This window comes from Pelecanus crispus, chromosome 1 (genome assembly GCF_030463565.1).
Source record: "Pelecanus crispus isolate bPelCri1 chromosome 1, bPelCri1.pri, whole genome shotgun sequence".
NCBI classification, from domain to species: domain Eukaryota; kingdom Metazoa; phylum Chordata; class Aves; order Pelecaniformes; family Pelecanidae; genus Pelecanus; species Pelecanus crispus.
This window is the reverse complement of record NC_134643.1, coordinates 98,035,935-98,050,629: the sequence shown is the minus strand read 5'-3', so window position 1 is coordinate 98,050,629 and position 14,695 is coordinate 98,035,935. Positions and strand designations below refer to the sequence as shown.

Sequence of the window (14,695 nt, the reverse complement as noted above, 5' to 3'; positions counted from 1 at the left end):
CTCATTTCCCTAGGCAATCATGCTCTAAAAAAAGAGGGGGGCCTATCGCCCTGCAGTGAATACAGTCATACTAAATTGATCTGTAATTTAACTCAATTAGTTTCAGAGGATTTGTATTTGATTCTCTAAGAATCTCATTAAGTTTAATGAAGATGGAATTTTTAAAATCTTTCACAAGACTTAAAACTAGAATAGACACTTAAAGATATACTTTGATAAGGGAAAAACTCTGTTAGGATGGTCATTAAGCAACGTTGCTAGCCTGAACAATAAAAATTGACCATAAAGATCTTTATATAGAGCTACTTACATACTCAAAATAATAAAACTGTACATACGCTTTATAATTGTATATTAATCACTACTTGTAATACTGGAGCTAGCAAGGCTCTGATATCACAGGTTCCAATCATTCACTTAGTTTAAGAAAATAATTTTGAGTCTATTTTCAGTGCTATATATTCTTGTGATATTGGTAAAGAATTCCACCTAGTCATGAACAGTTTAACTAAATGACCAAAATCACAATTTCCTCTCTGTCTCCCTCATCAAGCATCTTTCAAAACGTAGTTACCAACTAACATTAAAAATATTTAAAAGTTGAATTTGTTTTATGTTGACACTTTCAAGATTTTTAAACTGTACCGAATGTGTATCTACTCAAAAAGTCATCGTGCATGATAGCACCTCTTTACTCAACAGGTCTCCCTGCTTCTTTCAAGTTATATTTGTTTAATTCAGGCACTCAAGGGATTTTTAAAAAATTTAATAAAGTCTGAACATTTTCAGTGGGGGAGTTGACACCTCTCTCTTCTTGTGTATTATCAGTAGAACTGTTATTGAGTTCCAGTGTCATCTGTTCAAACATGATAAAGGTGATGAGCTCTACAGTGATTAGTCATTTTACAGGACACCTGTAAAATTATTAGTGCTAATGCTGTCTGAGAGTGAAAGAGCAACAGGACCAGCATCATGCTGTGCTATTTTGCAAATTAAAAAAAAAAACAACTTGTGAATGGTATACGAACGGTACTAGATGCACTGAGAAACTACACATTTGATATTCTCCAACATTATTTCTAGAATCCCCATCCAGAGCAGAATCATACTTTACTGGAATTAAATCCAAGACAAGTGTTAAGTATGACAAATCCTTGTTGTTTTTTCATTCTAGGAATGTGCATGATTACAGCTTTGAGTGGGAAAAGACTAGTAGAATATTACACGTGAACAACAAATACTATGCTTATTTGGAGAAAAACACAAAACATTGAGTAGGAACAATGCAGTCACAGTGCCTGTTTATTAGGGAATGTTTTGCAAGAGCTCTTCTTCCAAATTGTTTGGGAAACCTCAGCTTTTCCTTTGAAAGATCTACGATGCCAAATAACTGAACTGCATTTTGCCCATCTGCAGTAGTTTCATAGTAAATAGGCCTAATACAGTGAAAGAGGGTAACGACTTACCCTAGGAGAGGGGATTTTGGCTTTCAGCTCTTTGTGAACATCCTCTGGAGACAAGACGTTGAAAGTAAAAATGTTTCCATCTCCACCACAGGTGATCAGAAATCTATCATCATAACTAGAACAGATACCCTGGATCTGGCCATAATCATTGTCGTGTACATTGAAAGACCAGTATTCCTTCAGGGTATTCACTGAGAGGCCTTTGTCCTGGAGAGGATAAACACGCAGTGCACCATTCTGCATCCCACAGAACATCAGTAGTCTGCTGGTACTGTCAAATAAGCAACAAGAAACAGTAATAGCAGACAACTTGTAACAAGTAAGGCCACAGCTCCAAACATACTTGAAAAGAGCTAATCTAGCTTAATAAATGTCGCTTTCCCCAGTTTGTAAGCTGGGAGCAAAGTATTTGGACCATTTAAAGTATGTGTGATACTACTACGAACTTTTTTCCACCTAACTGGCTGCTCAGGAATGTTCCAGCACTTGCTGGGTATCATGGAACTGGTCTCAGCCCTGAGTTGAGCGAGTAGCAGACACCAGGTTCAGAGCTAGAAAAACAGTTTTCCTTCCCTGCTCTCCATCTAGTATGGATGGTGGTGAATGTAGCCTGCTGTAGATTAAAGCCTGAACTAAACCTGCCTCCTTAGATGCAGAACATGCCTAGCCTTACAGGGAACCTAATATTGGGAGTCTGAAAATATTTTACCCTTTTCATTTGTACAGTTCACAGAATGTCCTGAGAAGCCTGTATTCTTTGCAAAAGAGGGATGGAGTGTTCTCCTCAAGGACTGTGTCCTCTCTTTGCTAACCATAAAAAAGAACTGCTGTTCTGGTGATCACAATTTGCAGAGACTTCTAACGGTTCTCATGGAGCTCTACAATCTAGGATGTCTGAGTCCTAATCAGTACTTTATTAGCAATCAGATGTTTTCATCTTTGAAGGGCTTTTAAAATTATTCTGTCAGACACAGTGCCCAACTGTGCCCATTAAGAATTTTAAGTGAAACTCAGTGCCAGGAAAACTAGAGAGAGTTCCTGCATACTAGAGTTGAGCCATAATTAAAAGGGGACAAAGCAGTGTACCCTCTTCCCTTCCAAGTTCAATTTCATCAAGCTTTATCACAAAGCTATCTGTTACACTACAATGTTTACCAGAAGGAGATTTGGTGGATGGGATTGCTGTCGGTGTCCTCAATAGGAATCACTTCAAAGGGTTCATCCTGCCTGTTTTCAGGGTCATCTTGGTGATCATTTGAGAATTCACAATGATAGAGGAACCCTGAGTCATACCCACCCTGAAGAAGAAAATTACCATAAAGAAATGGTGACAAAAGAACACTGAAGCAGCTGACCAGGTAAATACAATTTTCAGAATAGTTCTTCCTTTCTTAAGGATCTACAATAGGTTAGAAAATGTTACTTCCAAACATCTAGAGATCCTGTTTGCCCACAGAGAAAAATCTATCATGGTCACTGGCATTACAAGCCATCCTACCAACATGTTAAGATTCTACCTGCAGCTTGTGAGGGAACAGCTTAGTCTTTGTGCCCATTCAGGTATCATCAGGAAGTGTACCTATTGGAAATTTACTGAACAATCTGAATTGGAGTGACACTACTGGTTTACTTCACAAAGACCACTGAAACTACCAAGTGTGAAGGGAATTCCATGACCTAGAGATGGTAGGTTACAGATAATCAGTCTTCTAAGGCATCCAGATGTGAAGGGAAGGTTGCCACCTTGCAATCCCATCAACATTAAATAAAAATTGATTTACCAAGGAAAGCCAAAATTTTCCTGGTGCTGAATAAAACCCACAGAGGATGGGACTGGGCTCCTCTGGTATGTAGAGAGGTGGCAATGGCTCTTCTTCAGGTTCCTCTTCAGGTTCTTCTTCTTCTATCTCCTTTCCCATCTCTTGTTGCTGCTTTATCCATTCCAGTTTTGCTTTCTCCTTCTCCTGCTTTTTTTTCTCTCTCAGCGCAATCTCCTCTTCCAGCTATTACAACAAACAGAGAAACATGGAGACATGAAACCAAGGCACTCCATGCATTGCTGACTGAAGGAGTCTTATAAATGAAATCCAAGGTGGTCCTGGCATTATGTATACAGAATATCTAGAGAAATCTCTTTCCCATCAACTAAGCAGAGATCAACCAGACTTCATGGGGGTCTTCAGTGGAATGCCCCCATTTTCCTCCTCCGAGGTATTTTAACTCATGATCTTTTGAAACAGAAACAATTCTGCATGAGAAGCAGACTTAAGCATTTCCTCAAAGAGGAGGAATATTAACCACTATTAGCATACCACTTCTGCAGAACTCTTAAGCCCTATCCTCTGCCTGCCCAGGAGAAAGAAAAGCACTGGAAAGCTGAACTCAAATTCCCAAGTTCTAGTGCATCACTGATGTAGAGTAAAAGAGAGAAGCTGTAATGGACTTTACTTCTTATGAACAATGAAGGGAAGACATTTGCAGATTTATAAAACTTTCAAAACCTCCTTTCCATTCAAGCCTACTTTAGCATAAACAAGTATCAAACATTCTCTAAAACAGGATCTTCCTAAGAAGATATTAGATAGTAGCAAATCATAGAGAAAGCTCTGGAAAGGATCTCAGCATTCTTTTGCCTGAAAGCAGGATCAACTAAACCTTAAATAGTATCAGCTGACATTTGTCTGACCTACCCTTTAAAAATCTCCGATGAGGACTCTACAGCCTGTGCAAACTATTTCAGTGCTTCACCACCCTTACTATTAGAAAACTTTCCTTACATCTTATCTAAAACATCCTCATTTATTAATTATTGATCTATTCCTAGAGGAAAAAGAGAACAATTAATATTCCTTCTCTCTGTGGAAACCTTTTCTGTTTTTAAATATTTATAGCATCTCCCAACAACATTCTTTTCTTTTGACCAAAAAAAAAAACCCCCAAACCACCACCAACAAAACTCCATACACATTCTTTCAATCTTTCCTTACATATGTATACTAGCTTTGTGATCATTCTTGTGGTTCTTCCTGTGAGAAAAATCACTACAAATATCTTTCTCCTTCATGCTGACTTTCTCCTAGTTATAACAAGAAATGAGGCTTTGCCTGACATTCAGTAATGCACCACTCAGAAGACAGAAGCAGTTAATAGAGAAAGAGAAATCACAGGTTAAGAACAGAACAAGAGAGGCTGTTGGATTGTGGTGGATTGAACATGGGACTAAGAGCCTGCTCACTGGAACTCTGCTCCTGAACATAACACCAGCTTGCTTTTTGATTTCATGAAATTAACTACAGCTGAGAGCTGGCATAACTCTTTTCCTTTGGCCCCACCTATCTTCTAAAATCCTAGTTCTCATTCAGAAATAAAACCCACCCCTTTAAAGTTATTACAACAGTAAAAAAAGTCAGAAATATACAACTGCTGAAAAAAAAAGATGTTTCATGTTTGCCTCAAAGCAACCACATGGTTGTTTTATGACTGTTCAAAGGAATTTCCTACAGGGCTAACATCAACCACAAGAAACATACTTTTTCTGAAAATTACCAAAATGAAAATATTATGAGAACTAATGTGCTATACCACCTTTCCCTTTCACTAATGCTATTTTCTAATTCTAATCAAAATGCACATCGTGCTTTCAGTGTGACATATGTTCTATTTGAATAAACAAACAACCTATAATTTCAAATGTTGAAACTCAGCCACAGATGGACTCTATCTGGCCTTCCCCTTCAAGAAGCTTAGCAAAAATCCTATGATGCAATACAGGGACTAGAAAACTTTTTAGGTAGTTTTGTCCTCTGGCACACAAAGAACACGAAATTATTCCTCCACAGGAGAGTTCTTTACCTTGATTCGCGATTTAATACTATAAAAATGGAAGTACTGCGTCGGCAGATTTTTTATTTGATAGGTGGACTCTGTATCCTGTTCCTCAGGGAGAGGGGCAGGAACCTGGAGAGCAAAGCCATTCTCACAAAGGATGAGCAGCATGCTCTTCACCTGTACAAAACCACAAAAAAATACAAGTATAGGGCAGGTGTATACATGGACTTGAGAGAAATGGGAAAAAGTTAGTCAGAAGATGCATAGGCACAAAGCCAAGCCCCAGCCAGGAGGCATTAATTCGAACTGTGCTCTTATTTAAATGAACACTTTTAAAGGGACATCAGAAAGGAGTGAGCTTCTTTTATGCTATTTATCCTAGGCAAAGCTAAGGAACTGAAGAAGTCCTTGCCATATACAAACCAGCTACAAAACACTGTCTAGCTTGGAAGCAGCATGATGGTATTTTGGGAGTTTGGTTAAATTAACGGATGGATCTGCCCCAAAAGTTAGGAGCTGAGGTTTTGGTTTGATAATTGTTTGAAAGCTCATATGTTTCTATACTATTAAATTGCTTATACCTTCAAGGCTGGACTCAGAATCTTGCCAAATGCTATTTAGCTTTGAGTTTGTTTGTTCTTTGCTGGTACCTGCCAGGTCCTTTAAAATGCAAACTTAGGAAGAATAGGTGAGGTGAGGGTAATAATTATTTAGGGTTTTGAGATTTTAAAAGGCAAGTCTGTATTTAGTTTCAATTTTCATAAGCTATCTGGAGAGGCTTATTTTATCTGACCCATCACTAAAAATGTGCAAAGGAGGCATATTAGAGTTGCTATGGAAACCTTAACTAGGAATTATATGATTCTTGTGTCTACAAAATCTCAGCCTTACAGATGCACTCATTAAATATATAGCATTTAATCCCCAAGGTGTTTTTTTTAAAGACAAAAAAGGTAGTGTAACACTCAGATGCTTGTACTGTGTTTATTAAGTGTTCACATCTAGCAGTGGAGACCTGATGCCAGTAGACAAAATTACTCAAAGGGAATCTAACATATCGGAGACATGATGGGTGCTTTTTTAGTAAGTACGAGTAACTTGTCCTCAAGGAAAGGACTCAAAACACAACTGTCAGATCAAGATCTGTTATTTCTGCAGTAAGATAAAGTTCATACCACCAAGAGTTCTTTTGCCAACACAGTTTTTATCAGTTCCTGTGAACAAGCAATAACAGCTACACTTTGCCACTGTACACCAGTATAATGTATCTTGCTGGCCACTTTGTCAGTGTCTAAATAATGAACAACCTCCCCTCTAATAAAGAATACTGGACCAACCAAAATTTCAGATGTTACTCTAACCTTAGTAAACTTTAAAAGTATTAGCAAGAATCTATTTGAATATGTCACTGACACACTTCAAACACACAGTGTGAATTCCATGAAGCACCCAAAAGCTTTCTTAATGTGGTCTGAAAGCTTTGTAAAAGCCTGTTTTAATATGGGCAAGAGGGACAGGCAATAACGCTCAAATAACTCTTTTATCAAAGAAGACTAAGACCTTCCAAAAGCTAATGTAGAGACTTGTTTCTTCAAAGCAGGAACTCAAGAAGCTGAGCAAAATTTTGTGGTTTGCATATGTTTCTACTCTTTATTATCCAAAGTCCAAAATATGTCCAAAGTGACTGAACCAGAGATACAGCTAAACAGAACCTGTCATTCTGAAGCAGCATGAAGAACAAAGTAACAAAACATCTCTTGCATTGTCTATAGAGAACATGGCTAGGGTCGTGGATTTTCGTCTGTTTTCATTGGAAGTTCTTTTCAAAATGAGATTTTAACACTGTAAGGAATGGAAGAAACCAAACATGCATTACTCACATGAGAAGGTGGAGACCACTGTAATGCCTGCACAGGCCCAGGGACACAGATGAATCCAATTGGCTCATATTCATCTTCAACAGCAAAAAAGAAAACAGTTTTGTCTTTACTCTGAGGAAAAAAACCAAAGGTGACTGAATCAAAGCTGACCAAAAATTTGAAAGACTGTAAGCACTTTATGACATAAACATGTACTTCAAATGTTTTGTGGCTCAACAGGGGGACTTACAAGTGCCTTGGAACTTAGAATTGGACTTCCATGATGATTACAGGGAGGAAATAAAAATCCTGCCCACCTCACTCCAGGGCCCTGAGTGCACCCGTAGCCCTCAATTGCCCTGATGGGCCTCACCTGGCATCCCCAGCCATGTGCTTTCTGCCCATTGCCCCAGGAGATCCTTTAAAGCTCAGGTTCAGGCCTAGTTTTTCAGATAAGACGGCACAGGCTGATTTCCCTGGGTAACAAGAAAATCCAGAACTAGTGCACCATATGATGCGTGGCAGCTTAAATCCTGCATTAAGTGAAATGCATGGTGATTTGGCTCAAGGAACTGCAAATGCACTGATCATGGCTGAAGGCTAGTTTTTAAAAAGAGAGACCACATCAACTGGAAATCACCTCAAAGATAAGCAGGTGCACTGACAAACCAACTGGTCAATCCTCTTGCAAGGCCAAGCAGTGCTACGTAGCAGCTGGAGTGCTGCCAAGGTGGTGTATGAATGGACTTGCTTTTACTAATTCCAAGATACCACTAAACTAGTTCCAAAATGAACCAAATCCATCTTCAAAGCGGATTACAGAATTCACACTAAACAGTCCAGTAATTCACAAAATTAATTGTATGAATTGCACGGTTGCTTTCCTTCAGAAAACAAATGTGAGTGCAAACAGATCCTTCTCTTCCCCCAGCACTGCAGAGAACTATAAGAAGAGATCAACAGCAATAACAGAAGTATAACTGTGTTGTCAGTAAAAACACTTTACCTTATCTCTTTAAATAATCTCTACATCTGTGGCTTAATAAAAATAACCAAAAGAAATGATACATACCCCTGTGGCAAGCACATCTCCATTTTGTTCATATGCCAAGGCTGTAACTGCAGCAGTATGAGGTTTGAAAGCTTGTTTCAGATTTATCGCTGCATTCTCTGTATTGGTCTGTCCTGCAAGAATGGGCAGTCCTTTGGGATCATAAACTTCAATTATGCGGACAACACCGTCTTCAAACCCCACTGCAATTAGACCTCCCTTAGGATTTACCTTTTAGTGGAAGAATGAAGAAAAAAATCAGTGTACATCTCAGAGCTTAGGGTAAGAATCTGTATGGCACATGCTCTGGTGTTAACACATAACTCATTGTACATGGAAGTGTTGCTAAAGCAGAAAGAATGTTTCATACATGGGGAACGTTTCTCCTCGCTAATACACTACTGTAAAGTGAGTGGGAGGACTGGGGGTTACTTTCTGGTTTGGGTTGGGTTTTTTTACTGATAACATGCTATTGAGACTGGAAACATTAATGAGGATGTGGTTGTAACCTCTGAGGAAGAGATAATTCATCCTGACATACAAATACATCAGTAGCTTCATCTTAAGGAGAAGAGTTGGAACTCAAAAAAGGAATTACTATATTACCCTGAATATAATATTGGGCATCAAATGTGGGTAATGATTTTTTAAGAGGCGAGGGCACAGACTTGGGTCTGGCTGACTCCATGTACAGTACAGTTGCCAACAGGGACAGCTACTTAAGATGGAAAGAGGAGGCTAGGAGGCTATGGAGTCCTTACCACCTAACAGCATCTCTGAAAGTCTACACGGCCAGAATTATAGTTATAAAACACTGTCCCAGTGTTACCCCCACCTTGGAAATTCAAATAAGCACTTTCCTCCATAACTTTGCTTATAATTAACCCACCAGGCTTGCTATGTTTTCTCAACAACATAACTAGACACTATTTTAATTAAAATTAGCAAATATGTCTAAAAGTGATAGACTCCACACTCCACAAATGATCAGTTCTGGCAACAGTTTTTTATGATTTATCTCCAAATGCTTGTGGATTGTCTGGGCTGTCATTTCAAAATGTGTTAACTAACTGATGTTAATTGACAATTACTCTGCGTGGGTTAAATAGAAGCTGTTAGTGTAAAAACTAAGACTACTTCCTGGGACTGCACACTGAGATCTGATTTTAAAATCTCAGGAAGACACGAAGCAGGATACCTGACAATCCACAGTAAAGTCAAACTGTACACATACTATTATACATACATACTACTCCACAAACTTGTATATACATACTACTACAGTAAATTCCAGCATGGCCTAACAGTGACTTCTTTAAGGTCTTGTACTGTGAGCAACTTTCTTGATGCTAGCAGGCTCATAGGCCCTGTACAAATTTTTGTTAACACACTAGCAAAAACTCACAACACGAGGTGCCCACGTCAGTGCTGTTCCTCCTTGTTTAAACTTAATTTCACTCAGTTGACTGTTGCTGATGAAATCATAGATACGCACTGACCCTGTGTAGAAAGGAGACAGTAAGAATTTATTTCTTGCAACGTCACTTACATTTTAAGATTTATGGAGAAACGTCTATTTATTTAAAGCTGGATAGAAAGTTATTAATTTTTCTCTTTGAGTATCAAACACCCATCTGGAAAGACATGACTGATGGTTACAAACTACCACAGCTAGCACGGTGCTCATGAACAAAATATAAGCTTTCTTCACTCTTTAACTTACAGGCTCCCAAGAGTTGTCAGGGCTGAGGGTTGTAATAAGAAGTTGCATGCTGACCACCATGTGTGATTTTCAAGTAATCACAGAACTGTGGCATACTGTAAGGAAAATCTGTACTGACAACATAGGAAAAGATGATACGCTACTACTTGGAATTACCTAGGGAGGAAAATATTTAAATAGATGAAAATGGGAGATTGTCCAAAGAAAAGCCAATTTCACCAGAGGTGAAATTAACAGATTAGTAGACACACATATTGGCCTGCATAAAATTCCATTCCAGCTGGCATATATCCTAAGTGTCATTTGCTCAACTGGTAGGAGTTTGTCTTCAGGCTAGAAGTGCATGTACATTGCATAACACAGACAAATTACAAGATACTGCTGACAAGAATTGAGTTAAAGAACTTGTAGTGTTTTCTGAGAAGTGTAAATGACATTGTTAATACTGGGGCCAGTGGTTCTTCTTTCAAACTATTATGAGAGGCCTAAACTGCAATATTTTTATAAGTCTGTTGTGGTTTAACCAGCAGGCAGCTAAACACCACACAGCCATTTGCTCACCGCTCACTCCCTGCCTCACAGTGGGATGGGGGAAAGAATCAGGGTAAAAAAAGTAAAATTTGTGCATTGAGATAAAGACAGTTTCATAGGACAGAAAAGGAAGGGAATTTAATAGTAATAACAACAACAACTAATAACAGTAATAATAAAAGAATATACAAAAATAAGTGATGCACAATGCAATTGCTCACCACCCACTGACCAATGCCCAGCCAGTTCCCAAGCAGCAGTCCCTGCCCCCCAGCCAGCTCCCCCCAGTTTATATACTGAGCATGACGTCATATGGTATGGAATATCCCCTTGGTCAGTTTAGGTCAGCTGTCCTGGCTGTGCCCCATCCCAGCTTCTTGCTGGCAGAGCATGAGAAGCTGAAAAGTCCTTGAACAGTGTAAGCACTACTTAGCAACAACTGAAACATCAGTGTGTTATCAACATTATTCTTATACTAAATCCAAACCACAGCACTATACCAGCTACTAAGAAAACAAAAAAATTAACTCTATCCTAGCCAAAACCAGGACAGTATCCACTCCTTATTCTATACCATCTACGTCATGCCCAGGTCCCACACTTTCCAATACATTCCAATTAATCACCACCACTTTTCCTGTCTTTTGATGTATATACACACAGATATCATGCCCTTCGTCTATGGGCCACCCCTATAAAATGTCCATTGACATTGAGTCCATGTCCATTGAGTTCATCTAGTCCATGACTGGGCTTAATCTGTCATAACAGTCCTTCAGGGCAGGCGACATGGTGTGTGGTGTTGGATTGTTGCATACTGAAGCCAGTTCTGGTTCCATTCTTCATTAATCTAAGTGATTCTTACTGTAATACCATTGATATGGCATATAGCCACCACAGAAGTAATAATATACAGTATTATATAGCAATTAATATCATACCATTTAATTCATTGGCTATTCTCATGCAAAATTAAATCCTCTTGAGGTACACATCAGAATTCCCCATCCTCCTGCATCACTATCCAAGTGCACCTAGGGCCTTGAGCAAAAGCAATCCCACAAACGTGTTTGCCTTTGCCTGAGGTAGGAATAACCCAGACTGCTTTCCCCAGCATATTTTTTGTGTGCACTACAGGGACTTTATCTCCTTCTACAGTACATAAAAGTTTTGATTTGGCAGGGCCAGCTCAATTGGCAGATCCCCTGGTGTTGACTGACCAGGTGGCTTTTGCTAAATGTGTATCCCAGTGTTTGAACATCCCATTGCTCTCAGTGTAGTCTTTAACAGTCCATTGTATCATTTGATTTTCCCAGAGGCTGGTGCATGACAGGGGGTGCAATATACACACTCAATGCCATGCTCCTTGGCCCAGATGTCTATGAGGTTGTTTCAGAAATGAGTCTCGTTGTCTGACTCAATTCTTTCTGGGGTTCCATGTCACCATAACACTTGCTTTTCAAGGCCCAGGATATTGTTCCAGGCAGTGGCATGGGGCACAGGATATGTTTCCAGCCATCCAGTGGTTGCTTCCCCCATTGTAAGCACATGGCACTTGCCTTGGAGGTTTTGTGGGAGTGTGATATAATCAGTCTGCCAGGCCTCCCCATATTTATATTTCAGCCATTGTCCTCCATACCAGAGAAGCTTTAACGGTTTGGCTTGTTTGATTGCAGTGCATGTTTCACATTCATGGAGAAGCTGTGCAGTAGTGTCCCTGGTCAAGTCCACCCCTTGATGACGAGCCCATCTATATGTTGCATCTCTTCCTTGATGGCCTGAGGTGCCGTGGGCCCACCAAGCTATAAATAATTCACCCTTATGTTGCCAGTCCAGATCCACCTCAGCCACTTCAATCTTAGCAGCCTGATCCATCTGCTGGCTATTTTGATGTTCTTCAGTGGCCCAGCTCTTGGGTATATGAGCATCTACGTGATGTACTTTTACAACCAGGTTCTCTACCTGGGCAGCAATATCTTGCCACAATGCAGCAGCCCAGATGGGTTTGTCTCTGCGCTGCCAGTTGCTCTGTTTCTATTGCTGTAAACACCCCCACAGGGCATTTGCCACCATCCATGAGTCAGTATAAAGGACTGGCCATTTTTCTCATTTAACAATATCTAAAGCCAGCAGGATGGCTTTCACCTCTGCAAGCAGACTCGATTCACCTTCTCCTTCAGCAGTTTCTGCGACTTCTCATACAGGACTCCATACAGCAGCCTTCCACCTCCAATGCTTTCCCACAAGACAACAGGACCCATCAGTGAATGGGGCATATTGCTTCTCATTTTCTGGCAGTTTATTGTACAGTAGGGCCTCTTCAGCATGCGTCACCTCCTCCTCTGGTGATGTTCTGAAGTCTTTGTTTGCCTTCTGGCCAGTCCATGATCACTTCCAAGATTCCTGGGCACCTGGGGTTTCCTATTTGAGCCCATTGTGTGATCAGTGTGACCCACTTACGCCACATAGCATCAGTTGCATGATGTGGAGGGGACCCTCCCTTTGAGCATCCAGCCCAGCACCAGCAGTCGGGGTGCCAGCAGGAGGTGTGCTTCAGTACCAACCACTTCCAAAGCAGCTCAGACCCCTTCATATGCTGCCAATATCTCTTTCTCAGTTGGAGTATAGCGGGCCTCAGATCCTCTGTATCCCCGACTCCAAAACCCTAGGGGTCAACCTTGTGTCTCCCCTGGTGCTTTCTGCCAGATGCTCCAGATAGGGCCATTCTCCCCAGCTGCAGTGTAGAGCACATTTTTACATCTTGTAAAAACTGGCCCCAGGGCTACTGCATGAACTGTCTCCTGTTTAGAATCATAGAATCGTTTAGGTTGGAAAGGACCTTTAAGATCATCCAGTCCAACCATTAACCTAACATTACCAAGTCCACCACTAAACCAATTAAGGATAGAGTAATAATTAATTTCATGTTTCCTCACTTGGTGGCTGCATTATTTTTTAATGAAAGTAAAACTAGGAATCATGAAGGTTGGAAAGGACCTGTAGGATCATCAGTCCAACCGTCAACCCAACACCACCATGCCTACTAAACCATGTCCCAAAGTGCCACGTCTACACATTTTTTGAAAACCTCCAGGGATGGTGACTCCACTACCTCTCTGGGCAGCCTGTTCCAATGCTTGACTACTCTTTCAGTAAAGAAATTTCTCCTAATATCTAATCTAAACCTCCAGTGACACAACTTGAAGCCATTTCCTCTCGTCCTATCACTAGTTATTTGGGAGAAAAGACCTACACACACCTCACTCATTCCTTTCATATAGCTCTAGAGAGCAATAAGGTCTCCCGTCAGCCTCCTCTTCTCCAGGCTAAACAACCCCAGTTCCCTCAGCCACTCCTCATAAGGCTTGTGCTCCAGACCCTTCACCAGCTTTGTTGCCCTTCTCTGAACATGCTCCAGCACCTCAATGTCTTTCTTGTACTGAGGGACCCAAAACTGAGCATAGTATTCGAGATGCAGTCTCACCAGTGCCGAGTACAGGGGTCGATCACTTCCCTGCTCCTGCTGGCCACACTCTTCTGATACAAGCCAGGATGCTGTTGGCCTTCTTGGCCACCTGGGCACACTGCTGGCTCATGTTCAGCCAGCTGTCAACCAACACCCCCAGGTCCTTTTCCACTAGGCAGCTTTCCAGCCACAATTCCCCAAGCCCGTAGCATTGCATGGGGTTGTTGTGACTGAAGTACAGGACCCAACACTTGGCCTTGTTAAACCTCATACAACTGGCCTCGGCCCATCGATCCAGCCTGTCCAGATCCCTCTGCAGGGCCATCCTACCCTCGAGCAGATCAATGCTCCCACCCAGTTTGGTGTCATCTATAAACTTACTGAGGGCACACTCAATCCCCTCATCCAGATAGTTGATAAAGATATTAAACAAGACTGGCCCGAAAACTGAGCCCTGGGGAACACCGCTCATGACCGGTCACCAACTGGCTTTAACTCCATTTACCACAATTCTCTGGGCTTGGCCACCCAGCCAGTTTTTTACCCAGCAAAGAGTACACCTACCTAAGCCATAAGCCGCCAGCTTCCTTAGGAGGATGCTGGGGGAGATGGTGTCAAAGGCTTTACTAAAGTCCAGGTAGATCACATCCCCAGCCCTTCCCTCATCCACTAGGTGGGTCACCAGGTCATAGAAGGAGATCAGGTTGGTCAAGCAGGACCAGCCTTTCACGAAACCATGCTGGCTGGGCCTGATCCCCTGGTTGACCTGCA

At 41.0% G+C, this 14,695-nt stretch overlaps 1 protein-coding gene across 1 annotated transcript in view; it reads right to left on the bottom strand.

The window, feature by feature from the left end:
- Positions 1–14,695, bottom strand: part of CFAP44 (cilia and flagella associated protein 44) — a 55,279-nt gene that overhangs the window by 20,030 nt on the left and 20,554 nt on the right. The window contains exons 12-18 of the mRNA XM_075724311.1: positions 9,610–9,704; positions 8,226–8,435; positions 7,175–7,285; positions 5,319–5,471; positions 3,248–3,469; positions 2,622–2,764; positions 1,467–1,737 (exon numbers count right to left, since the gene is read on the bottom strand). Coding sequence (XP_075580426.1) covers positions 1,467–1,737; positions 2,622–2,764; positions 3,248–3,469; positions 5,319–5,471; positions 7,175–7,285; positions 8,226–8,435; positions 9,610–9,704 — 1,205 coding nt within the window. The remainder of the gene's footprint in view (positions 1–1,466; positions 1,738–2,621; positions 2,765–3,247; positions 3,470–5,318; positions 5,472–7,174; positions 7,286–8,225; positions 8,436–9,609; positions 9,705–14,695) is intronic.